This window comes from Primulina huaijiensis, chromosome 4, assembly GCF_012295235.1.
Source record: "Primulina huaijiensis isolate GDHJ02 chromosome 4, ASM1229523v2, whole genome shotgun sequence".
Lineage (NCBI taxonomy): Eukaryota > Viridiplantae > Streptophyta > Magnoliopsida > Lamiales > Gesneriaceae > Primulina > Primulina huaijiensis.
The window spans coordinates 25,249,347-25,277,152 of NC_133309.1; the positions used below are offsets into that span (position 1 = coordinate 25,249,347).

Sequence of the window (27,806 nt, forward strand, 5' to 3'; positions counted from 1 at the left end):
GGCGGACGAGGGAATATTTATAGGATAATAATATCCGGATATACGGAATGGGGAATCTTAGTATGCGTGAGAGTCCACCGTAAGGGGAAATTTTTTTTATTTTTCTTTTTTGAACAAATTTAAAATCATTTTTGGAAATCTAAATTTGTTCTAATTGTTTGAACATATTTAAATTCAATTGATTTTAGTTTTTTAAATAAATAATCCTTTGCTTCTTCAAAAAAAAATAATGAGAAAAATCCATTTTATAAAATTACTTAAATTCACATAATCTATATTCAAAAAATATATATTTTTATATTATTATCCACAAGTTGTTTAAATTTAATATCGACTACTATAAATACATCATTTCCAAGAATTGGATATGGTTTCTTGCCACGTTAGTTCGTATATTGAGCCAAAATAACAAATGGAAACTATAGTAAAACAAATTAGTTTTCATAATTAGAAGATAAACTAATTAATTAATACCCTCTTTATTCTTATCTCTATAAATATATAACAAAAAATGTATAAATCTTATCCACGGTATATATTTTAAGCAAAAACTTGTGTGAGACGGTCTCACGGGTCGTATTTTGTGAGACGAATATCTTATTTGGGTCATCTATGAAAATGTAATTCTTTTTATGATAAGAGTATTACTTTTTATTGTGAATATCGATATGGTTGACCCGTCTCACAGATAAAGATTCGTGAGACCGTTTCACAATAGACATACTCTATATTTTAATTGAAAGTCGTGTTTAATGTATGGGACATTAATGAATCATGTGCCTTGTTTTATTATTTTTATTTATGATTTTCCCATCAACAAAAAAAATATATATATATATATATCACTGTATATTTGATAATATACTCTAGAAATGACTAATTTTAAATATTAAAAATAGTATTATCCAGCAATTTTTGTTGTGATTTGATATTTATAGTAAAAATTATATTTCCGAAACAACAAAATACCAAACATGTTAGTCATTTCTCAACCTCACTCATGTACACAAAAACTCCTACAAAAATATTTAACGGATTAATTTTATGATACATATTTCTTATTTGACCCGACAAATTAAAAATATTGTTTTTTATATCAAAAATATTACTTTACAATCTGAATATAGGCTGGATCGACCTATTGTATCATATTTGACGTACTAACTCGTTTAAATTTCTGAATCATTAATTTGGAGTTTGTTGGTTGTAGATGTAATTATTATTATAAATTATTATATTATTAAATACAAGCAGGATCTTGAACCCAACTCGATGGATCAACAAATAAAGAAGTTATTTTGATTAATGGCATAGAAAGAGGTAGGTGTAACTTCTTGTTCACACCAATATATGGGGTCACAATAATAATAATAATAATAATAATAATAATAATAATAATAATAATAATTAATAAATGAATAAATAAATAAATATGTGCAATGCGTATCATATATCGTATTTAACAATGCGATTATATCGTGTATCGTGTAACAAAAAATATACTATAAAGTAGAGTAAATCATTTCGTTTACGTAGAAAGTGATTCCGAACATAGACAATATTGAAATATGTACTATAGAATAATTTTTAGAACATATTTCATCTGGTTAATTATCGATAAATTCAATCGTTTTATCTTCTAATGCTCGCAACGGCTACGAATCAAATTCAATAATTTAAACTACTAGGAGTTGAAAAACGATTTAGCATACATTTACACAAACTATAACATCGGTCTATAAATTTATTGATCATAAAAAGACAATTATCGCACCAACCAAGTATGCATTATAAAAATGCTAGTGTCACACACGTAGGTTATAGAATATTAAGATTTTATGGGCTCGTTCCTCAACAACACATTAAATAAATTCAAAACAATATGGTAAAAAAAACATTTGTTTTTAAAAAAATAAAAAAAAATTGTATATTTTTTTAAAAACGAACCGAACCTAACCTTCAAAAAATATAAACGTGTATTAAAAAAAAGTGAGATGACTTCACTCGAACGCGAAGCCAATCCGACACATAAGTCGGAATAATATTTAAGAGAAGTAGTATGTGAATAGCAAAAGAATGACATATGAGAATTATACATTGATAAGAATTAAAATCTTTTTATTTATAGGTGAAAACTTTTTATTAATTAAAATTTTATTATATATATAACATAAATTTTTTTTATAATATCTCTAAAATAGATATATAAATTTATAATATTTTTTTATCATATCATGAAAATTTAACAATAATAATCTCTCCAATTGATGCACAGCACCAGCTCACAGAAGATCAATTATTTTGTTGAACGGCGTGCCATTAAATTTCTATTGGACAATCTTCTCTATAAAATAATGCTATTTTTTCCCCATACGCTCTCATTTTAAATAACTCCAAAATAATTTAAAAAATACAACATTATAATAAAATTGTTTTGATACTTAAAAGTAAATTGGAAATATTTCTCCTCAAAAATGAAATTGACTGATGAGATTTCATCATCAAACATATATTTTATCCATTCCAGATGTAACATCGACTTGCATTCGAATACAATATGTCCACGATTTATAGCTCATTTTACTAAAACTTTTAATTTGGGATGCGATATTTGGTTCGAGATCCAATTTTCTATTATTATTATTGTAATAATAATAATTATTATATAAATTGGATTAAAAATAGCAATGCTTGCCCTTCAAATAAATTTTATTGATAAAAAGAAATAAACAAAGAGAAAAAGAAGAGCTCATTTTATGGAGTTCAATTTTTAAGACAAAAACTTGTGGGAAACGGTCTCACAAGTCGTATTTTGTTATACGGATCTCTTATTTGGGTCATCCATGAAAAAATATTACTTTTTATGTTAAGAGTATCACTTCTTATTGTGAATATCGATAGGATTGACCCGTCTCACAGATAAAAATTCGTGAGACTGTCTCACAAGAAACCTACCCTCAATTTAATCGGCAAACTTGTTCACAGTTTGTAAGCCATTTCTATTAATTAGGGCCGGAAGTGAGGGCCCAATTTTTTAGGATATATGGGCTATAGCCTGTAGTTCATTGCCAGTCCAGATCAGAATCTCCGGCTTTCTGGGCTTACCAAGAAATTTATACATTATGTAATAAAATAATAAATAAATCTATATCTATACTTACTATATATAAAAGTCGAGATCTTTAGTTGCCCGAGTTTGTTGTATTAATATGTTTTTTTTATAAAAATACCATATTCATTTAAATAAATGATATTTTTTATATAATTTACTCGTAACTACAGTATTTAATTTACTTTAAAATTTCAAAAATTCACATATTATATGTAACATAATTTCATTATCGTTATCCAAATAATAATTTAAAACTATAACAAATTTTTTTGAATCAATTCGATTTATTAATTATGATGATCATTATACATATACATAATAGTTATAAATTTAAACGCATCGGGTGTACGTCGCTGATACTATTAATAAAACACGAGTATCTGATTGTGATTACCTTTTATTGAAACATTTTCACAATCTCAAACTTGTCCTTCCCACTTTTTGGCTTTAATGCATACAATTTGTTATTGAAATTGACCTTTTTTAAAGAAGCAAAAATATCAATAAGAGTTTTAGGGATTAAATATATACAATACATAATATTCATATGAATATGTAACATATGCAAAGTGTGTGTAGTGACTAATATAAATTATCTCTTTGTTATTAACTATTGGAGTGAGAGAAAATATCTCAAAGGGAAAATGCAATTTAACTAGGAATGTGTAACACAAAAAAAAAAAATTGAGATGTTTAATTGAAAAGTAGGTCTCTTGTGAGACGGTCTCACGAATCTTTATCTGTGAGATGGGTCAACCCTAATGATATTCACAATAAAAAGTAATACTCTTAGCATAAAAAGTAATACTTTTTCGTGAATGACCCAAATAAGATATTCGACTCACGAAATTGATCTGTGAGACTGTCTCACAAGAGTTTTTGTGTTAATTGAATACCACAAAGATGTAAAATATGTATCTAAATTAACATAACATAATAAAAAATGATTAGGAAATACAGTAAGAAAATTTAAAAGACAAAAACTTGTGTGAGACGGTGAAACGAGTCGTATTTTGTGAGACGAATATCTTATTTGGGTTATCCATGAAAAATTATTACTTTTTATGTTAAGAGTATTATTTTTTATTGTGAATATCGGTAGGGTTGACCCGTCTCACAGATAAAGATTCGTATGACCGTCTCAAAAGAGTCCTACTCTTATATGAAATGAATTTTTTTTAATAAAAATGTATACAAATGCAAACAAAATACGTATTTAGTTTAATTCGAATAATAATAAATAAAAGATGGTAAAATAAAATATTGAATAAAGATTTTTTTATTTAAATTTAATATTAGATATTTGTAAAAAAAATAATAATAACTTAAAATGTGACAAGAATTAATGATTTAGGTAATTAGGTCTTTGTCAATAAATGAACTTTACAAATGAGATGTGACTCATTTTCCACTATAAATTTAATTTAATCATATTAAGTGAGTGAAAATTTCATGAATAAATATACATAATGAAAGACGAATCAAACTCCAAATAAAAAATTGATATGAATCCATAAAAGGGGAAATTGGAATCACCGAAGTTGCAAATGGTCAGATTTCCAATCTTTAAAAAATCATTGATTGATATCCAAATTTATTGGATAAAATAAAATCCTTTTGGATCAACTCCATCACTATTTCCAAGAAACTCAACCTACTACCAAGATGTCCGGGGAAGATGTATTCGTGGGTTCGATCGATCAAGGCACCACCAGCACAAGATTCATCGTCTATGATCGCGCCGCGCAGGCCATTGGATCTCACCAGGTCGAGTTCACCCAGTTCTACCCTCAATCTGGGTACATGTTTTTTTTAAAAAACTTTAAACTGTTCAAAGATTGAATCTTTTCTTCAATTTTCCCGTGGTTTATCGCTTTTTATTTTCCGGGGCGTATGTTTTTTCTGTAAATAATCGAAATAATTGAACGAGCGCTTATGTTTGATAGCTGATGTATTTTCGGCTCACAAATCAAGTTTCAGAGGCCTGTTGGTAAAAGCATATGTTTGATATAAATTTAAAATAAAATTAATGCATCTGCGTTGATCGAGTAGGAAGTACCATTTGGAACAGATGGAGAAGATACTTAAAATGGTTGATTTTGAGTGTTTTGTAGATGGGTTGAGCATGATCCAATGGAGATTCTTGAAAGCGTGAGACTCTGTATTGCAAAGGCTGTTGATAAAACCACAGCTGCAGGCTATAATGTCGACAGTGGATTGAAAGCCATTGGTATTACGAATCAGAGAGAAACAACTGTTGTTTGGAGCAAATCCACCGGCTCCCCTCTCTACAATGCTATTGTTTGGATGGATGCACGTACCAGTTCAATATGCAGGTAATTTTTCAATTTTGGATCAAAGATATAATTTTTTTTAGCCAACTTGGTGTTTTTGTTGTTGTTTAGCGACAGTATCTGAATCGGGTTATTGTCATCTTGGTGTTGAGAAGTTTTGTTCTTAAATGGGCTTTTATTGCGAAAAGCATAAATTTCCATTCACTGGTATTTCTTTGATTAACTACCAAAAGAAAACTTTGAATCGTGGAGTGCCACTACTTGCAAAGAGGTTGGTCGTGAAGCGACCCTGAAGAAAAAAATAAATGAGTGATCTGTCAAACTATTTTTATTTTTGTGTCGAAATACGGTAAATAGCCAATTCTGGTTTGCTTAATTCAGATTCTTTATTGTTAGATGAAACCTGTGGGATTTCTTTTTTGTTTTTTCCTTCTAGAAAATTGGAGAAAGAGTTACCAGGTGGAAGAACTCATTTCGTAGAGACATGTGGTTTGCCGATAAGCACTTATTTCAGTGCTTTGAAGCTGTTGTGGTTGTTGGAAAATGTGGATGCCATAAAGGAGGCGGTGAAGCGAGGAGATGCATTGTTTGGCACCATAGATACATGGTTGATTTGGAATTTGACAGGAGGAAAAGAAAATGGTTTACATGTCACTGATGTGTCGAATGCTTCAAGAACCATGTTGATGAACCTCAAAACACTAGATTGGGATAAACAAACTTTGAACACTCTGGGGATCCCAGCTGAGATCTTGCCTAAAATTATTAGTAATGCTGAGATAATTGGGGATATAAGCAAAGGATGGCCGATAGCTGGCATACCGATTTCTGGATGTCTCGGTGATCAGCATGCAGCAATGGTGGGGCAAGCATGCCGGAAAGGCGAAGCTAAAAGCACGTATGGGACCGGGGCTTTTATACTTCTTAATACCGGAGAAGAGATAGTACAGTCGAAACATGGGCTTCTGACCACCTTGGCTTATAAACTTGGGCCAGAAGCCCCCATTAACTATGCACTAGAGGGCTCGATCGCCATAGCTGGTGCAGCAGTTCAATGGCTTAGGGACAGTCTAGGTATAATCAAGAATGCAAGTGAGATTGAAGAGTTGGCTTTGCAGGTTGACTCATCTGGGGGGGTATATTTTGTACCGGCATTTAACGGTCTGTTTGCGCCATGGTGGCGTGATGATGCTCGTGGAGTTTGTATAGGAATCACGAGGTTTACAAACAAATCCCATATTGCTCGAGCTGTGCTGGAGAGCATGTGTTTTCAAGTGAAAGATGTGTTGGATTCGATGAACAAGGATGCTGGAGAGAAGGGTGAGGCTAAGAACGAGAAAGGGGAGTTTTTACTTAGAGTGGATGGCGGTGCCACTGTCAATAATTTACTGATGCAAATTCAGGTATTATTTTCTTGCTACTCTGGTTCCTAACGTTTTCTTTAGAGCACGGTTACGAAATCAATTCCTAAAACTTGTGTTTTGAAAATGTACAGGCGGACTTGCTAGGAAACCCAGTTGTGAGACCAGCTGATATAGAGACGACTGCTCTTGGGGCGGCTTATGCTGCTGGATTAGCTATTGGTGTTTGGACCGAAAACGAAATATTTTCTTCTAGCGATAAGACAAAAAAAGACATCAAGTTTTTCCCCATCATGGATGAAGAATTGAGGAAGAAGAAGACGGATTCTTGGTGCAAGGCAATTTCAAGAACTTTTGACTTGGCTGATCTCTCTCTGTAATTGGATTGTTTCAATTCTGCAATCTCGTTTGATTTATCTATTTTCTTGTTTATTCACATCCCAAAAGATAATAATAGAGGATGTGACAGTACTTCTGCTGATGCATTTCTTGAAACTTCTTGTCCCTTCTGGATTTAAAGCCTTTTACTTACTTCAAGACCTGTTGTGTTACATGCTTTTCATTTTACCCGTCTATCTTCAGTTCCAACATTTTTTAAGAGATATATGATATCCTAACAATGTTTTTGAAAATATCAATGTGCTCCACAAGCAAATATGTATATATGGTATCATCCTCGATACTGAGACATACGTAAGACCAGCCAACGCTACGCTCTTCGACCCAAAGTTTGAGCCTCTTGTTCGATCTAGTGACCACCCTGGTGTTAGTAAGTGGAGCAACTTCGTGCCTCTATCTTTACAATAAAGGGATCAATGCTCATACATCATTGATCAACGAGGAGGAACATCTCAAAGTCTATACGAGGGCGAAGGATCTTGCATGATCATGCTACGAGGAACATTATAATAAAAATGATTTTAATTGATTGAGTTTGAATGTTTATTTGATGATAAAATGGAACGAGAATAATGATGGAATTATATAATTAACTTATGATAGGACATAAAAAGTTCTTGAAATCATTTCAAAAACGAATGCAATAATGGATCCTTGGTGCAATTGCAATTTCGTGAAATAATTTCAGAACAGATGAAAATTACAAAAACTCGTATGAGACTGTCTATGATATAATTAAATGGATCGCAATTAAATTATATAAAACGCCAAATAATAAATTTAATAAATTATTTTTCAAATTGAGGGTTTTTTTTAATAAAATTATTTCATTTTTGGTGTCTCGAAGCATTAATTTCTGCAATCTGAATCACTGACTCATGCATGCTTTGTCCCTTAAAGTTGTAAACTGTTCTATTAAATGAAGATAACTAAAGCAATATTGTGGGTTCAAAATCGTGAAATGGAAGGTGTTGGATGGGGATATCTTCGATTTTCTTTTATGGCAAAAACTTGTGTGACACGGTTTCACGGGTCGTATTTTGTGAGACGGATATCTTATTTTGGTCATCCATGAAAAATATTAATTTTTATGCTACGAGTATTACTTTTTATTGTGAATATCGGTAAGGTTGACCCGTCTCACAGATAAAGATTCGTGAGACCGTCTCACGATATACCTACTCTTCTTTTAATATTGGATAAATGAAGGATTTTCTTTTAATATTGGATAAATGAAGATAACTAAAGTAATACTCCAACGATTTATGGTTCACCGGACATTGAAGTGTTAAGTTTGAGACGAAATCTATAATATAAGATTCAATTATAACAATGTCTCTTACGACTCAAAAATATAAATAAAAACAAACAGAAATCGATACATTTAATTTTTGAAATGGGGACTCGAAAGTAGGTCATCCATTCGAATATGTACTATATTATATGTTAGTTAAATAAGCCAAATAATGACATTTATTTCTATTTTGTAATATAATTTTCTTTGGATAAAAAATGGAATCGGAACATTATTAATTAATTGGAAGGTATGATATATTATTTATCACTATGTATTAATACTATTGCAGCAGAAAAATGCAGGAAGGAAACACATCCCGTGAAGACTGAAAAAAGAAAAGAAAACTAAATACATGAACATTATTCATATCTCGCTAGCAAACAAAACCTAAAAGAAAGCTGTTTTTATAAATTTAGAAATGGAGGAAACGGGTGAATAACAAAGTAAATTAATTTATCACGAAAATTATTATGAGATCATTTCACATGTCAATTTTGTTAAGCAGATCTCTTATCCGACTCTATTCATGAATAAGTATTATCTTTTATGTCAAATGTCTTGTTTTTGCTCAACGTGTGGATCGGATTGACCCATCACACTTATAAAAATCCGTTAGACCGTCTCAAAAGATATTTATTATAAATTTATTCACTTCACGTTCTCAATTATGGCAAAAACTTGTGTGAGACGGTGTCACGAGTCGTATTTTGTGATACATATCTCTTATTTGGGTTATCCATGAAAAATATTATTTGTGTGAAAAATTTGTTTATAATTGAGTTTATAGAACTCAAATTCTTATATATAACAAATTATATTTGTTCCAAAACTCAGGTTTGTATGAGCTACAATAATCGGAGGGGAAGAAAACAAAGTACATGTATGCATTAGGATGGTACAATTTCTGACCCAATCCATCAATTATTTCATCTGTCCCAAGTCCACTCCTCGTTTCCCGTTTCAATTATTTTTTTGTGGCTTCCACCTATAATATATAATATATATATATATATATGTGTGTATATAATTTTTATATATATTTTGACTATTTTAAATGAAAAAAACATTTCAAATTATAGACTTTTTAAGCTCTCTAATTAAAGTCATTTTTATCATTATTGTTACTAAATTTTAAGGTTCCAAATTCGGAATTTATTCCTTGTAATTAATAATTTAGTAATATTAGAAATTTTTCGAGATAGTTTGAAAAATAATATTGAACAACATTCCTTTCGAATTAAGAAATTATCTTCGTAATATTTTCGCAATAATAACATCAAAACATGGAGAAACAAAGACCAAATAAAGTTCTCAATCGAGAAGGTGATATAAAAAAATCATTTTGTTAAATATTACCAAGAGAAATTATGTGCACTAAGACATGATATATATTTATATTAGTAGATCATGCATGTACATTGTGTGTGTTATAAATTATGAGAAGTTAGATTGAGATTTTGAAGTTCTATTTTTTTTTACCTATTTTGGTTTAAGGTTTTAGTCACTTAGATATGTAAATTTAGTTTGGTATGACTAAGTCAAATTCAGTTATGCAAGATGTTCAGGTTTATTAGATAGTATTAGCAAATGATGCACACGATGTATGCTATCATATATATAAATCACGATCATGATGGTTGATAATTTGAGTTAATTCATAAAATTTTGTTATAGTTTTTTTTAGTTATTATTTGAATAACGATAATGAAATTATATTAAATATATAATATATAGACATAATAAGTAAATTTTTGAATTGGATTAGATATTTTATTTATGTGTAAATTATATGAAAAATTTTAATTATCTAAATAAATATAGTATTTTTGTAAAAATTAATTTGTATTGCATGACCTCAAAATGTGTGTGTATATATATATTTGAATAAAAAATATTAAAAAATTAATTAAATAAATCCCACATCATGAATTTAGTTGTATTCTATTAATAAAACTGATTAATAAAAATTAATTGGTATTGCATCCTACGTTGGACAGTGACGACTTGATGTCGATGTTGAGTTTAATGATACTGTTGGTAAATATAGTATGGTTGCTGTGATTCGAAATCATTGTTGAATTATTTTTGGTGCCTCAGTCATAAGCATACATAAATCAAGATCAGTGTTGGAGGCAGAGCTCTCTGCTATCCATTTTGGTTTGATGCTTGCTGTGAGAGGTAATTTTTTTGATGTTTGGGTCTTCTCGAACTCCTGTAATGCTGTTAAAAAGATGACGTCGAAGTCTAAAGCTCGCAACCATCAAAGACTGTTAGTCTTGAACATATTGGATATCTTAACTTCTGGTAGATTTAAAAAATTAGATCATATTGTAGAAATGCAAACAAGTTAACGCACTTTTTAACGCATTTTGCTATATATCATCTTTCTCGTTCATGTTAGATGAAGGATTTTTAACCATCGTGGTTGATAGATGTAGATACCGGTGATTTCCAAAAAAAAAAAAAAAAAAAACTAAAAACTGACGTCCTCTATTTAATCTACCTTTCTTCTTCATCTTCTTCCCGCTTCCATTTTGGGCTTCTTCAATGGCTGCTGCTTCTACTTCCTCCTCCTCCAACAACAATTCTAACTCCACCCCTTCGTTTCCACCCACATTCCCAAGTGTATCCGACCCGACCTCCATTCTCAACACCACCTTCGTCCAAGCCGACCCCTCTACTTTCCGAGCCGTCGTCCAAAAACTCACCGGGAAAGAAGCCTCAGCCGAAATGGGTCCCCGGAGGCCCCACTTCAAACTCCACGAAAGGAGGCCAACCGCCGCGAGAAAGCTGGAGATCAAGCTCAACAAAAATGTCAATGGCGGCTCCAATATGAGCGCCGCCACTCTGTTACATTCACCCTTCTCTTCTCCGAGAAGCCTTCACCGGAATTTTCTCATGGAGCATATGGTCATGGTCTCCCCAGTCTCGCCGTTGGAGTACTTGGCGGCGCGTGGTGGTCCGAATACTCCTAAGTCGAGTGTGGAAGATGAAGACAGATTGATCGCTGAAAAAGGTTACTACTTGCACCCGAGTCCGTTAAGCACCCCGAGAGGATCCGACCCGCCGGAGCTTCTGCCTTTGTTTCCGCTTCTTTCACCAAGAGATAATAATAACTAGTGATCTATGCGCGAGAAATAAAAGCCAGGTTCAAAGTCATATTTGTTAACTAAATATTTCATTTTATTATAAAGCAATTATTAAATAATAATTATTGCTCATTGTTTTTACTTTATAAAATTTGCATGATATCAATATGAGAAAAAATGAAAGATAAATTTTTCCAGACTACACAACTCTTTTTATCAAATTTATCTTTCACTTTTGGCAAAAAGAATATAAAAGTTGACATATATTTACGTTAATTTTTTGTTTCTTGTCCGGTCACTTTTTCTCTCATGTCCTTCCAAGTACTTGCTTCCATATTCCTGCAAATAGTGAACACAGTAAAAATTTAAACACGAGAGATATTCAAAAAGAAGAATAAGTAATACGAAAGTTGTGAAATAATTGAATTTCTATCCAAACCCATAGGCATGCTATGCCACTCTTCTTCCACCCGGGTTGCTTGTTTTATCTAGCGTTGGTGGCATCTTTGATTCTTGTGTTGTGATTTTGAGACCAATTTTCAAACTTTTGTCTCGCTGAATTGGGTTTGTTTTTCAATTTCAAATTCATTAAAGTAGATCGAGTCAAAAACAACGTACATCAAAAACAGGGAAAAAACATGAGCTTCGGACAATTATCTCTTTGTACGTAGCATAACAAGGTCGTCTTCCTAAAGGTTTCTGTTAATGCTAGATGTTATTTTCTTAAAATAGCAGACACGAGTCATAGGTTAAAAGACACGAGCTTCGAACAATCATCTCTTTGTACGTAGCATACAAGGTCCAGCTAATGTATGTGCTTTCGAGTCATTCGATATCTTGCCATTTGTTTGTACATCTCAAATTCACACATACAAGCTCTACAAGCAGGTGCAGCCCATGTAGACATGGGAAAAAATCGCCAGCAGTAACATTTCAGGGATTTCATGGGTGTTGAACAAATTTATAAATATGATACAGTTAGAAAAATAGTTGCAATTTAATAAGAAGTGACAATCAATTATTAATATAATATAGAATGTGCCGACATTGTACCAAAGCGCCAAACAAATAGTCGCGGGGAATTTGGAATTAATTAATTCAACCAGTTTTATATAATATGAAAGGATTTGACAGTCGCCTTACGGGATATACTCATCGGTCAAATGCTTGCTTGCTTGCTTGCTTACACAAGCACAAGAATTGACAATTAAATTAAGAAACTATAATTTGAGTAGGTGATGTTAAATTAAAAAATATAATTCCATTAAAAATTTTGGAAAGTAAAAACGAACTCTAAAAAAATTATGCCAAAATAATTAATTTGCATCTTAAAAGGTTCGAAGTTTTTTCAAGGTTTATTCTTGATTTCTTGTAAATCATCCTACAATTTGCTCCACAAACTAAAACAACCAAACTCCACCAGTGCTTAAAAAAGCATTGATCTGAACTGAACATAACAGAACTGAACTCTTTTGTTTTAATTAGATGTAACATATTTATATACCCAACTATACATTTGCCAACAGTAGCTCAAGAAAATCACACAAATGCATCAACAGAATACACAATCAACAAACAATAAAGCTGGATGAATAGAATCACCTCAAGGCCCTCAATTGGAACCAGGATCAAGCACAGGAAGCCTACAATGCAAGCTGATAGATTTATCCATCTGCCTCGTCCCCGGGATAAGGAACTGAAATATCACGATCAAGCAAGCGCCCTGCGGCACAATCCCATAAAAAGCACAATCGGGCTTGGCCAAGCTACCCTGCAGGCTCTTAGAGAAATGCTTCACGCTCACTTGGACACTCATAGCATCTCCTCTCTGCACAGCCCTCTCAATCCTTGTCTGAGCACTGGAGCCTATGTCAACCGATGCCCCATCGACTTGCTCTCCTAAAACCGTCAGATTCCTAAACTCGGCACCTAATGTGATCGAAGAAGTCGAAATCTGTAAATGCAAGTCCCCACATTTACTGACGGAAACACCCAAAACTTCCCCAACATGTTTCATCCTATCAACAAAGCTTTGCAACAAATTCAATTCGGGGGCTTTCACCAAAGTTGGGGGCACTTCTTGGGCATTTTCGAGGGCGAGTTGTAGCTCATCGACATCGGCACGTGATAAGGGTTTCGAAATGGGCACGTCTTGGACAACAGCTGACTTATACCCTTTTGCTTCGAGCGTAAGAAATGGCACCGCCTGGTTCGAGTGTGGGGGCGATTTCTTCACCAATTTGATCTGGAGGCAGTTGAAATCGGAGTCCCTGGACTCCACGTAGATGGCGAGGATGGAGCGGAGGGCCCGGTGAAGAAGGGCAAGGTCGACGGAGAAAGCGATTTTATCGTCGTTTTGGCTGGAAATCCGGTAGTCTTGGAAGAGGGATTCCTTCTTGAACTGAGCAATGGATTGAACGCCATCGGAGTTGAGGAGGTTGTGGAGGAAGAAGGCGTGATCGCGGGTCAAGAAGAGGTGGCAAATTTTGCCCATTTTGTCTAGAGCTGGGAGGATTCTTTTCTCCAGCAGGTTGATGCCATTGTCGGTGAGGAGAGCTTTGAACTTCATTCTGATTGGAGATGCAGTGGAGGGTTTGGGATTTAGGGTTTTGAAGAGTTGGGGAAGAAAATGGGAGGCAAGAATTTGGTTTATGCTGGGCGGTTTTCTGTGAAGGACAAGAGTTTTAGATAATTGCGGTTCCACCCCTTTAAATTTTAAATTGTTTTCCGTCAGCATACCACACTACAAAGTAAAATTGATTGTGGTAAAATAATAATAGGAATATAATTAATTTAATTCAACCAAATATACATATAAGAACTGCCAAAATTTATCTCCCCAGTTAACAGTACAGAGTAATTACAAAATGAAAATTCAACCATTTTTTCCCGACACTGGTGAAAGTTCTATTTATCCCCACCACCAAACATGCCCATCATATCCTTGGTAGAACCCATTTGCTTCATCAAGTTCTGCAATCCACCCATTCCACCAATTTGCTTCAACATCTGAGGGGGAAGCACTTTGCTCATGTGTTGCGCGTTCATGTTTCTCGATAAGGCGCTCATTTCTCCTTTCTTTGGAATCTTCAGTCCCTTCATCTTGCTCCAAATCTTGGCCAGCCGCTTGTACTCTTCCAGCATTTCCATTACATCCCTCACAGGACGACCACATCCTCTAGCTATCCGCATGATTCTTGATTCATTCATTAGCTTTGGGTTGGAACTGTCCAACTCTGGAATATTCGCCATTGTGACATTATAAAAAAATAGACTTGCAACGATTAAGTTGATTCAAATTATTTAAAACTGAGTCAGATAATATGTGGGTCCATGATCTTTATAACTTTTTGACTTGATCGACACCCATAATATTATTTATATATAATATTCAAGAAATCAGTTTTTACCTTCATTGGTCATTGAATCCATCATGGTCATGTATCTTTTAATCTTTGCCTGGCTTTCCTTCTCCTGGCCTTTGGGCATCAACTCCTGACTAAATCCTGGAAGCATAGAGAAGACCTACAAATAAACAAGCTTCTTAATATTTATGGAATTCGTAAAAATATTTTAACTTTACATACCCAGACACACAAATATTTTAGCTTTGCGTACCACATCGTTAAGCAGTTAAAGAGAAGGATAAGTATAAATACAAAAGAATTCATTAGAGCAGCTGTCATAAAGGAGGTCACATCCATTCAAACGGAAGCAATTCCAACTTTTAATTTAAAGCTATGAAGACTATATTGTTAGGAATAAACTTGATTACATCCCCATTTAATGGCATAGTCCATGTAAACAAGCATTTTTTAAAAAATACTTACCCTTGAAAATGTCCCTTGATAGCAGTATCAAGTACACCACAAAAACTTTTGTATGAACCAAAAAATAAGAAGAATTTTATGATTAATGGTGTATAATCTAACATCTATAAACATGAATTGAATGTCAGAAAGAAGCTAAGCTAAAGGAACTAGCGATGTAGATTAACTAACACCAATCAAACATGATGGATTAATTAGAACAGTAGAGCGAGCATTTAAAAGTCAAAAATGAAGTAAAATGACAAACCTGGCCAATTGGACCCATTTTCAATATATTCTGAAATTGCTCATACATTATCCTCAAAGTAAAGTTTCCTTCTGAAAGCTTCTGAAGGAGTTCAGGCTGTTGATCCATGGGTACAACTTCATGAATTTTGTCCATGAATCCAGACCAGTCACCCATGCCTGATAAAATAGATAATAGATTACTAACTGAAAAAAAAAACTTGTGCAACTATTATTAGCACAAATCCAATTAAAAGCAGTAACAGGAACTATAATTGAGGGACGCCAACCTAATAGGCGGCTAACAAATGGTTTGACATCAAATACTTCAAATTCATCCATATGTTCACCCGTCCCAATGAATATAACAGGACTTTTTGTTGCTGCAACTCTGCAAATTGAGAGGAGATATCAATTGTCCACATTATATGGTGTTATCGCTATCGATGTCCGTGCAAGATGGGTATTTTATTCACCTATGAGGCATAACTTAAATGTATCGACAAAGTCAAAGTCACCATGAGAACAAAACTTCGAAAATATGATGTCGTCCATCTAAAATCAATTACAGCTGCGTCTTGCTATACTTCTTATTACGATAAATCTAGCAACCTATACATTACAGATTTAATAATACACATCTATAATTTCCCAAATTTTGAATCATGAAAAAGTTGTGATCATGGTACCATAATCGATCTGTCCACAAGCTTATTACTTATATACTCTGAAAGTACAGAAAAACGGGTCCAACAATTCAATCAGAAGACGCTAGCATTCCAGAAGCACGACAATAGATGCGGCACACTTGCACACATCAATTCCATTCCAGGTTTAAACATATTGCAAGAACTAGAAAATTTAAAAAAATGTGTTTAAACTTACGCACTAAGCGCACCACCTCCCTTCGCATGACCATCCATCTTTGTGACAATCACAGCCCCAACTGCAACACTTTGTTTGAATGCCTGAGCTTGATCAAAGGCGGCTTGACCAATGCTGCTATCCATGACAAATATAACAAGATCTGGTTTCTGGAATGTTCCAATGGAAATGTAAGCAGAGTAAATAGAGACTCTTAACTAACAAAACAGGATTAGAACAGAAACACTAACCGTTGCTTCGGAAACTTGACGCATCTCTTCAAAAAGAGCTGCCTCCTGTTTGTGGCGTCCGCTTGTATCAACAATTATAAGATCACAATTTTCTTTCTTAAATCTTTCAACACCTTCTACAGCAATACTCACGGGATCAGACTCTGTATAGCTGTTAAAGAAAAAATTAAGCCAAAGCACTATATGAATCAAGTAATAACTCAAAATTCATGCATAGATTATAATCCATACATAAAAATAAAGAAACATCAAGGTTCCAAATCCACAAATTTTAATCAGTAAAACTGAAACATGGCATTGATTCTCCACATTTGATTGAAATATTTCTTTAGAAACAATCATGGTCATCAGCACAAACAGGACAAAGCACATTTACCATGAAATTTTTATACATAATCCAAAATTGGTATCCAAGTTCCAAACCTACTACATTGATCAAGATTTTGTTTTTATTCTACCTCAGAACAAATGGAGAATAACAGAGAGGTAAAGAGTCTAAAGGCGGAAAAGAATAGGTGCCAAAACATTCTCTCTTTAAAGAAGCATAACTAGAATACGAGGAGTGTTATCAAGCAATTCGCAAATAAAGCATTACTCCAATCCTACAAGCAACTTACAACATCAACAGCCAAATTTCATGTCGAATAATACAGAATTTAAGCATGCATATCACTACAGATATTTTTTGTATCATATAAGCAAATGTATCCTGAGCTTTGTTAACCCAAACCTAGAAGAAATGAGCCCCATATTTTCCTCATTTCTGTGATACTTGCATTAGAAACTTGAAACTGTCGTACTATTTTTCTTTGTTCAGTTCTATCAGTGGAAACAGATAGACAAATTTTCTTTCTAGGAAACTTCACAAAACAAAGGTATCAATTCGTGCAATGTGTCACAATCTTTTCTGGAAGGATTAACACGGGACTTTATTCTCTCTAAGGTCAACGAAACAATTTCAGAAATTCATGTCATTTTGAAAAATTTGGAAGAAAACAAGTCCATTAAATATTTTAGGCACCTTCCGTAAAAAGGAATTTTAGCTTTGGTGGCATTCTGCTTCAACTGGTCAAAAGCACCAGCCCTGAAAGTATCAGCACAGACTAGTGCAGGTTTCCATCCTTTCTTCTGGTGGTAGTAAGCATATTTTGTACATGTGGTTGTTTTCCCCGATCCTGTGAAAAGTACACATGAATAAGTAGATCTTGTTTCTAAAAAAGAATGGAAGGAAAGAGGTAGTGTGCGGTCAACCAACTAGGCTAAGTGGTGGAGCAGTTCCGTAACAGCATAAGACTAAAGGCTCGAGTATAGGGGCACATAATGGGTGCACAGGCACTGGTGTATGATCGCCCACAACAAACTTACAGGTACTCAAGTACAAGAATATACCTTGCAAACCAACAAACATAATCACGCTTGTTTTTCCTTTTTTTGGAGTGAATGAAGGCTTCCCAGGATCCAAAATCTTGCACAGCTCATTAAAAATAGCCTGCACCAAAGCCCAAAATTTTAAAAACAGCAAAGAAGAGAGAGAAAAAGAAATGCTTGAGCTTAATATATCATAGAACATCAATGGATAAAGTCGAAGCAAATTCAGGAAACAACCCTATAACTACAGAGAACAGCTACCTTTAAATTATTTGTGCATGAGGTTAAACAGTTCTAATCAAAATTTTCATTGCCGAGATTCAACCACTCATATACACACCACGCATTTAACATCTCATAAAAGCTAACCTCGACTCAACCCCAGAACATAGATCACATATTTCAAAGAGAGACAACCTAAACTTCTTGCTAGTAAATTTCCCATCGAAATACAAATATCAACGATAAGGGAAAGCAAAATCCTTCCTTTCACTTCACCTGTTGGATGATTTTACGCTTGTTATGGCCCGCAGCGAGATCATCGAGGTTGACAATCTTCTTAATATTGGTCTGCATATCACGAACGAGCTTGAACTGCACATCGGATTGAAGGAGAGCGCGCGTGATCTCGTTAAGGCAATCGTTCAGCACCTTCTCGTCGATGATGGTCGCATTGCTCATCTGCTGAAGAGCGCGGGAAATACTTCCACCTAACTGCGCGAGCACCATCTTCACGGCTTGTCAGTTCCTCCGTTTACTGTGGTGATTAACGCGTAGGAGATCAACAGAAGGGTAAAATTAGGGCTTTAGGTATCAAGAGTTCGCCGATGGGAATGAGATGAGGTGGGAGATCCCAAATCTATCTACCGGGTTTACAAAGCGACGTCGAATTAACAAGGCCCGGTAGTATTTAAGATTCCAATACTAAAACCATTTGTTTAGATAAATAATGGGATTAGGGAAAGTCATCTCCATCAAATTTAAAACAAAAACTTGGATGAGACGGTCTCATGGATCGTATTTTGTAAGCAGATATCTTATTTGAGTCATCTATGAAAAAATATTACTTTTTATGCTAATAGTATTACTTTTTATTGTGAATATAAGTAGGGTTGACCCGTTTCACAGATAAAGATTCGTGAGACCGTCTCACAAGAGACTTAGTGTAAATTTAACTTACACATATATATCAAATTTATGGATTTTAAAATTATTTTTGTTATTTTAAAGAAACGAAATCATAGTAGTGTTTCATTAGCGTTTTATACAAGGATAAAAACATTTTGAAATCCATTTGTGTAAATAATATATAAATAAGTAAGATATACATTTAAGATTTAATAGATTGTCGACAATAAAACTATAATCGAAATAAATAGGTTTTAAATCAATCTCCTCAAATGCAACATAATATATACTACCGTTCAATTTAGATGTTTTCTTTGTTTCACCATAATTTTTTATTTTCAAATTAATGATTTTTCTTAATCTAAAAATTTTAAAATATAGATAAAAATAAGATCATAACATTTACATATGTTATGAGTTTTGATCTTCGGAACACCTACTTTGGTCGTCTAACATTCATATACATTGGATGTCACAACAACGATGTTTACACAGATGTTTACAGTAGGTTGTCCGATATATATTTTCATTATTATATATATCTCTAACATAAATCATGATGTGTTTTAGTAATTGTGTTAAATCGTGTCACAAAATAACGTGATTGGAAATGAAATGTGAGAAAATTATTAAGTGAAGTCCTAGGTACATTAGCCACAAACAATTTGTAATATGGATTAAATGTAAGGGAAATGTTTACATTCTAAAAAAATATTAATAACCCCCCTTCATTTTGTTTTACTCTATTTGACAAAACATGAACAAAAGTAAATTGTGACGTAGAACACGAAAGAATACAATTCAAGAGAGGTCCCGCTCTATAGTAAGCCATGCTACACTACAATACCAATTGGCGTGTGGGGAAAAATCGAAGAATTCTCAACAGATTCTTGCTCATTTTCTCAGGCAAAATCTGATAATGGCATTGGATAGAAGAGTAAATGGCGTACAAAATCCTTTCACCAACCATTTTTGGTCGTTTTCTCGGTACCAAGCGACTGCATTTACATGTAGGTATGCGACGAGGGTGTGAAGAATCAGATGTTATCTTTGAACCATTTGACAGCTCCATCTACAACCGATCTGCAAGCACCACATTCATGTTTACACGCATCATCACCGTGTTAGCCAGCAATATATGACTAAAATACAACATAAATGTTTACATAATGGTGTCTACGACACTACTCATATACCATCTTAAATCTCCAACACAATGTTATTTGCAGTAATTGAAATCCCAACATTTATCTTGTATGCTTACAAGTTGAAATTCGATTCATTCTTGTGTAACCATCTTTCCACCATAACATTCACATATTTTCGTCATTTTCTAAAGATTGTCTTTCCATAGTGAGAACTCAAATGTCATGTACCTTATTTGTCTATTCGGAATAAGTTGCGACATATATATCTGTGTCATAAAAATTCAATGCATTTCCAGCGGAAAATGAAGAGGAAATATTTACCCAACTAGATCTGTCAGCTTCTTCCACAAGTCCTTTTGATCCGCTGATTCATCCGTTTTTTGCTCAACTGGAATTGTTTCACTTGTCGTGCTTTCAACTGTAATATAAAGATCGATCCAGGCTTTAATGGTTGATAGCAATTGGATATTTCAAATAAACACACGAAGTTTTACTTGAACAGAACAGCAAATAAGAGTAAAGTTTCATTTTTGTTCAAAATTACAAAGAATTTCTTACCAGGTTGTTGAACCTTCGTGGGTGTCTTTGATCGAACGGTTGAGGGATTGGCAAGAGAAGAAAGCTCCTCAAGTAGTTCACGTTCCTTTGCGCTGAATCAAAATGAGAAATGAATGTCCACTCTAGTTAAATTTTATGGTACCTTTATGGCTTTATCTATCAGTGACATAACTAGAAGCAACGACCTAACACGCAGGCATGAATGTACGACAATGGACACATAAAGAAGCTCTAACATAAATGTCTGAGAGTCCCAAAAACTAGTTCAAAAAATAAAATGAAAAACCACAAATAAAAAGACAACCATGCGTATGGAATATGATGCAGAAATGGCGGCAAAACTGCCCTTGTAGGCATATAAGACAGACTACACTAGCAACTTGAGCAACAAGGCATAGCTTTTAATATAGTAGCTGACGCTGGGATTTGGGAAGAAACACCATCAAAAGTTTTGAAAAAGAGTAGCAAAGTAAGACAGGACTAGTACTCACAGCTATTCAAGTACATTAATAACAGTGTGTCAAAAGTCTGAAAGAGCTTAGCAAGGTCATGCCTGGGATGGTGGGACCCTTAGAGGGATAACCAGTGTAAAAGAGTTCGTGTCTTGTTCTTAGAGGGATAACCAAAAAGTTTCCTAATTCCCGCCAGAATTCAGCAAAGTTTGCATGATATGCAATATAATAGTTAGTAGCAAAGGAGAAAGAATTCTATATACCTTATACGCTTTGGTATGCTAACTTTGACAGTGAAAAAATGGTCACCACGTATAGATGGTCTATTTAATTTAGGTGCACCTTTCCTTGCCAGGACGAGAACATCTCCAGGTTGACTGCCTTGAGGAATCTGCAGTTCGGTCATTCCTTCAACAGTTTTAACCTATTTCATACACCACCGAATCAGAATGTCTTCATTTAGCAAATACCAGTTAACACAGTATGAAAACTTTATGTGCCTTATTTTTTAACTTAATTTTTCACGACGGTGTTTTATTTCCAACAAAGAGGTGATTTAAGGAATCACTTGAAGTACGCAAATATTTTAAATAATTTACAACAGAAAAAAGTTGAGTCTAAAACTCGGTGTTCAAGAAGGTGCTCAGTACGAATGCTATGTGGGACAGGATGCTACATGCACAAGTCCCATACTAGAACCCATTCGATGAAGCAGTAAATGTGAAGCCCAAAGCTTTTGTTGGCTGCTACAAGTGTCTCAAAATCAACTGAGAGGAATTCAAAACATAGCACTTAACCACTTGCTGGAAAATGTAAACTAATACATAAAACATGGATGATTAGTCCCATATTAAGTAAAAACATATGTGCATGCAATCTACATTTCTGCACCACGTACTGAAACAAAATCAAATAAGAAGCTCACTGTTAGACCTACTCTGAAGATATTCATTTTAAAGGAAAAAATCAAAGATCGAAACTAATGGTAAAAGCCCTAAATATTAAATCATAACGGTACAAAATCAGATGTACCTTAATTACAGTTCCCAAAATGGCATCCAGATAGTTAATTGAAACTGATGAATAAAGATTTATGCCATCTCTTTGAATCTCAGGTATTTCTTCAATGTCAAGATAGACAAAAAGATCTCCAGGTGGACCCCTGCACAACGATGAAAAGCACAAGGAAGAGTGAAACCTATGAATTTCACTAGGTATCCATTCACATTTCTGATATATTAAATTTTACCTAAAAGAACGTAGACCGTTCAGGGTAACCAATGGCATGTAAGAGAAACTCAGCATACAATGCACAAGAAAAGCACTCAAACAATATGCTAGAAAAGCACTCAAACAATATGTTTGTTTTTATCCTCACAAGCTTTTATCGCTTTCTAAACATCTGCCCAATCACTGTTATATAACACGCTTCTTGAGGGCTTAAAAATGACCTAGGCTGAAGATCCTATGAAAATAGGATTTGAATATCTTCAGCCAACCTTACATTTAATTGCTCTGGGAGAGCAACTGAGCAGACCAATTGAAAGGAACATGGGATGATGGGAAGGAAAAGAGAAATGTGAAGAAACAGCCAGAGCAAATGAATTCTGCCAATGATCATTACTACCTGTCTCGGATGCAAATCTAAATACCATCCAAGAAGTGACATACTTAAAATTTCAAAGGCAGTCAGCACTAGTAAAAAGCAGCAATTTCCTTGTAAGGATTTTACTAGCATAAGGTCAAAGACTAAGATATTCCCACATAAGTTACGAGTTTTACATAGTGCATTCTAAAAGAAGATAGCCATAAATTATAATGCATAAAAGATATGTGAAGAAAAAGGGAAATCTATTCCTTTGAGATGGAGAGGTTCCCCTTAAGAAGACAAGATGAGGACATAAAAATTCCAAAAATGACTTTTGATTTTCCCTTCTTCATGAGTATGGAAAGGATATTGTCAAAACTTACGAAACAATCTTAATTCAACTACATCGCTTAAATAGCATAACAATTACTTCACAATCATGCAACTTATAGGTATGGGTGGATAAGATACTAGATCACAAACTCTGTATCTTTTAGAAGTAAAATCCACACATACCCCTTTGGTCCTGCATCACCCTCTCCAGCAACTCGAAGTATACTACCTTTGCTCACTCCAGGAGGAATTTTGACTTTGATATCTTTTTTAACGCGTATCCTACCAGCACCAGAGCATTTACGACATGATTCAGATATCATTTCACCATTCCCACCACAATTTGGGCATACAGAAACCTGACACATTCCACAAACTTAATTACATATCAAACAGAAGCATGAGTAACGACCAATTACATAATTCCGAAATCAATTTAGTACAGTTGTACTACACATCAAAATGAAGTTCTCTCCATATTTGTCGTTCCTAATATCATCTTTGTCCTATTTTTTCATTTAAGAAACTTAAAATATATATGAGGCCCACTTATTCACCAAAAGCATACAATAACAATACCGATTCCACACTCACACATATAACTAGATGTAATATGGAACACCAAATGTTTCCACAAAAAAAATCTACCATTGCATGTTTGTAACTCCCCGGCGATTTTGTATACAAAATGTTACTTCGAGTATTTTATTAGTGCCACTCAAGAATATTGATTTATTTAATTTAACCTCTTTAATAATCCATATATGCCAAGTTCATTGGACATTGTTACTTCAATTCATAGAAATAATATATTGTACAAACTGAACATGATCATGAATTAAATATGTTGAGTAGTATAACTGTTTTTTTCTAATATTCACTAACAGCATTTAAAATGATAGCTCCTTTGTTCCCAATTAGATTGATTTAATCTCGGTACCACAAAGACACAACATGTTTCCGATAAAGCTCGTGACATAAAGGAACCCTTGAAACAAGAGACTAATTAAATACCTAGATGAGTACCTGCGAAAACATGCCAAAAGGTGTTTGCTCTGTTCTCATAACTTGACCTCTGCCTCCACATGTAGAACATATCCTCATTTTGGAGCCTACTTTTGCTCCAGTACCAGCACAAATTTCACACGTTTCAAGATGGGATAACTCAAATTCCTTCTCTGCCCCAAATATAGCCGCAGAAAATTCCAAAGTAATATCATAACTGAAATGCATTTTGAATAAGGAGTCAAATCTGATGAAGATACTAATTGTCAAAGTTCATTTTGTTGCAGCACACACTACTAAACACATTGTTAAAATTGTCTCGCATTGATATATTAAACTAATAAAGAGTGGCTTATAAACTCAAGAGGTTACACCACCCAATAAGCAAGTCTTTTGGGATGGTACCCCTCTTGCATTTATAAGCTAGCATTGGTGCTCTCGTTGAGAGTCGACGTAGCGAAAGCGACGCCCTAGAAAAGGAATACCATCAGTAAAGGTGAGTGAAAACCATCTAGAGTGGGAACCCTAGACGCCGACTTCTCAAAGAGTCAGCAATGTTACAATTGTCTGATAAAGAGTGACAACTTTTTAGGATGGTACCCCTCACGAGTTTATAAGTCACTTTTTATTAGTTTAATATATCAATGTGTTACAATTGTAACATACACCATCAACCCACATAAAGTATGAAGTATAAATAAAGGAGTTTAAAGATATCGACAGATAAAAAATAATTAAATATAACTTAATAAGGTCTTAAAAGCCATTCTCGTGAGATAATCATGCAAGTTATCCCAACTCCTGATTCCTGCCTAGAACTCTCGATTTAGAGAGAATCACTAGCAAGTATATATTCTAAATAATGAATGTGATAGAACATGAAATGACATGTCACAAGCATAATCACTCAAACTTGACTCACCGCAGATCTTCACCTTTGGAAACAGTACTACGACGTGTTGCTCCAAATCCAGTTCCATCCATGCCAGAGAACCCACCCATACTGGACCCAAAAAATGCCTCAAATAGGTCAAAAGGATTTGTTGCCTACATAAGGAACAAATGTATCATCAGTACAACAAATTAATCTTGTTTTCTTGTTGATTTTTGCTACAGGTAAAATGATCTCAAATATTCTGGTGTTCTGAGGTGCTACATTAATTACATCTTGCAAGACTGCCAGAAGTAAGAGTGAATAACCTTTTAAGAAGGATGTGTCACGATTGGAGTTAATAACAAATAAGGTCAATAAACTTAAATCATAACCGCGACATTGAACTAACGGTAAAAGGAAAATAATTATTCCAAGGAACACACAGAGGATTAGAAAGTTTGGCCAGAAATCTCTGGAAATGAGCAACAGTCCTAATACTAGTTGAGCCAGAGAGAAGTTATCTATCATTATTTGGTTGAGCCATGACAGAGGTATGTTCAGCATATACACGAGTGGCATATCACCATGCCGCAGAGTGTTTTAACAAGTCATAATTTTCTCCTACAAAAACAGAAAAAAATTTGATAAATTTTGAAAAGTTAAAAAATATATAGGGAATACCGTGTAACCACCAGCTCCACCCATGGCACTTTTCATTCCAGCTTCACCATACTGATCATACATAGCTCGCTTTTTGTCATCTGATAGTACCTGACAATATCACATTTCAGATTACTCAAGCGTAGTTCCTATGTGCAACTTGCAAGAGACAAGTCTAACTCACCTCAACCACGATGAACCGAAAATGAGTTTTTCAGTTAATAAAAGAGTGAAAAGTAAACAATTGCACAGATGCCTCAAGCAGAGTTCGACCATAATGATCATTGTATACACTTTAAAAACAGAGAGAGAGATGTAAACATAAACAAAGAGGAAAGGGACTAGAAAGTTTGGTTGGCCAACGAAAAGAACAAAGTATGTGCGGACCCGCACTTTACAATGAATTAATCTTCAACTCAAATGCCTCTAAGGGCTTATGTATTTCAAAATTAAATGAAATGTGAACAATTAAAGTACATATTTAAGTAAAATCTCGATAACAGTCCTGTAAGATGAACACTATAAGTATAAAGAAACATACAATCAGATGATAATGACAGAGTCAAACAACACTTAAACTGTCACGTCCTGTCCTTACCTCATATGCAGAACTGATTTCTTTGAATTTTTCAGTCGCCCCAGGTTCTTTGTTGACATCAGGATGGTACTGATGCAAGGAAAAAGTACCAATGTCTGTCAGAGTAAGAAATCAACATATCCATGGTGCTATATCACATAGAAATTGAGATGGTAAGTACGTTTCAACTGACCACAGTAGCATTTTAATAACACTGGCACACATGTAAATATAAGAGCGAGACCAATAAATTGACCTAGTTTAAACTCGAAGCAAATAATTTAGGATGCAGGCATCCAATATCAGATAAGAGGATCAATCTCTGCCAATAAAAAGGCTCCAGTTCCAGCAAATAGAGACGTCTTTTTGAATAAATGTGGAAGGAATATCTTCACCTAGAGTGAGCATTCCAAAATGATTAATCATCTAATGCAATTTGAATGCCTCAAGATTTTTGGATAAGCGACATTATGTGAAACACTATAGCAATGCAAAAATACCAAGTCGCAATATCTTGAAATAACAATTCAAGATGAATTATTGATATCAAGAACAGAAAGAATTTAGATAAAGTACTCTGCTCAACCGTTGTGAAATATAAAGCCCAATATGTAAACATCTACATTGATAAATAAAGAATTAAACTTGGTAAATGACACCAAAACAACAATATAATGCCAATCATTATTAAAAACGACAAGTAAATTTGCTTCAACTCCAAGGAATAATACCTGCCTGGCCAACTTTCTGTAAGCAGCCTTAATGTCCTTGCTGCTAGCAGATTTCGGGACCCCGAGAGTAGAGTAATAATCAGCTGCAGCTACAATCACCGCTCTTCTGTACCTCCTAGAAGACATTTTCTTATCCAATCGAGTGCCAGAGAACACAGAAACTAGCAGAAAATTCTTGTGTCCCGACATGATTGCCCCACCGGGCACGGAAAAGGACAAGAAAGACGGCGAATTGCTCCGCTCCCGAGGCATTAAGATTGGAGAAGAAAAGGGTATTAATGTGGCGGTGGTGGACGCGGCGGCGGCCATTGTTGAGATAAAGTAAGGCAATTCAGCAAATTTTAAGCGACCCAATAAGTTGAAACTTCGAAATTATCTGTACGTGTTCGATTTAAGCTCTGGGGAAATGTGGAGAATCAAGACTTGAACTTTGGTCATTGCCGCGAGCAGCTCGAGTTTGGTATTCTTTCGGTTTTCTATTTGTGTGGGTGAGAGAGCTTGTGGGGCTGGTGCGCTTTAGCGTCCATTAAAGCACGTTTTTATGTTCATACAGGTTCCAAAAGCTTAATTAAGTTCACGGACACTAATGTGAAACGCTGTCACAGATCAATTTCGTGGGTCGAATTTCTTATTTGAGTTATCCATGAAAAAGTATTACTTTT

General features: G+C 34.2%; 5 protein-coding genes across 7 annotated transcripts; 2 read left to right on the plus strand and 3 right to left on the minus strand.

Moving 5' to 3' along the window:
* The first annotated feature begins 4,631 nt into the window (after positions 1-4,631).
* LOC140975741 (glycerol kinase-like) lies at positions 4,632-7,304 on the plus strand. Its single transcript, XM_073439632.1, has 4 exons — positions 4,632-4,911; positions 5,227-5,448; positions 5,843-6,809; positions 6,902-7,304. Exons 1-4 carry the CDS (start codon positions 4,778-4,780, stop codon positions 7,145-7,147), a joined length of 1,569 nt encoding a protein of 522 aa, XP_073295733.1. The 5' UTR covers positions 4,632-4,777; the 3' UTR covers positions 7,148-7,304.
* Positions 7,305-10,899: 3,595 nt separating this feature from the next.
* LOC140975749 (VQ motif-containing protein 11-like) lies at positions 10,900-11,583 on the plus strand. The gene has a single exon (XM_073439644.1). It carries the CDS (start codon positions 11,011-11,013, stop codon positions 11,581-11,583), a length of 573 nt encoding a protein of 190 aa, XP_073295745.1. The 5' UTR covers positions 10,900-11,010.
* On the minus strand, positions 11,377-14,219 carry LOC140975748 (checkpoint protein hus1-like). Of its 3 annotated transcripts, none has more exons than XR_012175029.1 (3): positions 13,155-14,219; positions 11,824-11,891; positions 11,377-11,587 (listed from the first exon to the last, which is right to left on the minus strand). XR_012175029.1 is itself a non-coding variant. In XM_073439643.1 (2 exons), exon 1 carries the CDS (start codon positions 14,119-14,121, stop codon positions 13,165-13,167), a length of 957 nt encoding a protein of 318 aa, XP_073295744.1. In that variant the 5' UTR covers positions 14,122-14,219; the 3' UTR covers positions 11,680-11,891; positions 13,155-13,164. The 3 variants fall into 3 exon arrangements, 1 of the variants encoding a protein (XP_073295744.1); XR_012175028.1 differs by having other exon boundaries at positions 11,415-11,553; XM_073439643.1 differs by lacking the exon at positions 11,377-11,587 and having other exon boundaries at positions 11,680-11,891.
* Positions 14,220-14,308: 89 nt separating this feature from the next.
* Positions 14,309-18,980, minus strand: LOC140975747 (signal recognition particle subunit SRP54 2). Its single transcript, XM_073439642.1, has 9 exons — positions 18,589-18,980; positions 18,112-18,211; positions 17,744-17,897; positions 16,723-16,873; positions 16,493-16,641; positions 15,898-15,998; positions 15,630-15,787; positions 14,963-15,077; positions 14,309-14,788 (listed from the first exon to the last, which is right to left on the minus strand). Exons 1-9 carry the CDS (start codon positions 18,817-18,819, stop codon positions 14,460-14,462), a joined length of 1,488 nt encoding a protein of 495 aa, XP_073295743.1. The 5' UTR covers positions 18,820-18,980; the 3' UTR covers positions 14,309-14,459.
* Positions 18,981-19,913: 933 nt separating this feature from the next.
* Positions 19,914-27,673, minus strand: LOC140975746 (uncharacterized). The gene is made up of 11 exons (XM_073439640.1): positions 27,145-27,673; positions 26,435-26,503; positions 25,858-25,947; positions 25,225-25,349; positions 24,324-24,519; positions 23,481-23,656; positions 22,409-22,538; positions 21,640-21,800; positions 20,925-21,016; positions 20,688-20,784; positions 19,914-20,301 (listed from the first exon to the last, which is right to left on the minus strand). Exons 1-11 carry the CDS (start codon positions 27,451-27,453, stop codon positions 20,256-20,258), a joined length of 1,491 nt encoding a protein of 496 aa, XP_073295741.1. The 5' UTR covers positions 27,454-27,673; the 3' UTR covers positions 19,914-20,255.
* Positions 27,674-27,806: the final 133 nt, after the last annotated feature.

Coding starts and splice junctions, on each gene's coding strand:
- LOC140975741 (XM_073439632.1), top strand. CDS start 4,778: ATGTCCGGGGAAGATGTATTCGTGGGTTCGATCGATCAAGGCACCACC. Junction 4,912..5,226: donor CAGTTCTACCCTCAATCTGG/GTACATGTTTTT, acceptor AGTGTTTTGTAG/ATGGGTTGAGCATGATCCAA. Junction 6,810..6,901: donor ATTTACTGATGCAAATTCAG/GTATTATTTTCT, acceptor GAAAATGTACAG/GCGGACTTGCTAGGAAACCC.
- LOC140975749 (XM_073439644.1), top strand. CDS start 11,011: ATGGCTGCTGCTTCTACTTCCTCCTCCTCCAACAACAATTCTAACTCC.
- LOC140975748 (XM_073439643.1), bottom strand. CDS start 14,121: ATGAAGTTCAAAGCTCTCCTCACCGACAATGGCATCAACCTGCTGGAG.
- LOC140975747 (XM_073439642.1), bottom strand. CDS start 18,819: ATGGTGCTCGCGCAGTTAGGTGGAAGTATTTCCCGCGCTCTTCAGCAG. Junction 16,874..17,743: donor AAAATTCCTTTTTACGGAAG/GTGCCTAAAATA, acceptor TTTCTTTAACAG/CTATACAGAGTCTGATCCCG. Junction 15,788..15,897: donor ATTTGTTAGCCGCCTATTAG/GTTGGCGTCCCT, acceptor CTATTTTATCAG/GCATGGGTGACTGGTCTGGA.
- LOC140975746 (XM_073439640.1), bottom strand. CDS start 27,453: ATGGCCGCCGCCGCGTCCACCACCGCCACATTAATACCCTTTTCTTCT. Junction 26,504..27,144: donor ACAGAAAGTTGGCCAGGCAG/GTATTATTCCTT, acceptor TCCTTGCATCAG/TACCATCCTGATGTCAACAA. Junction 23,657..24,323: donor CTTTTGGCATGTTTTCGCAG/GTACTCATCTAG, acceptor GGAATGTGTCAG/GTTTCTGTATGCCCAAATTG.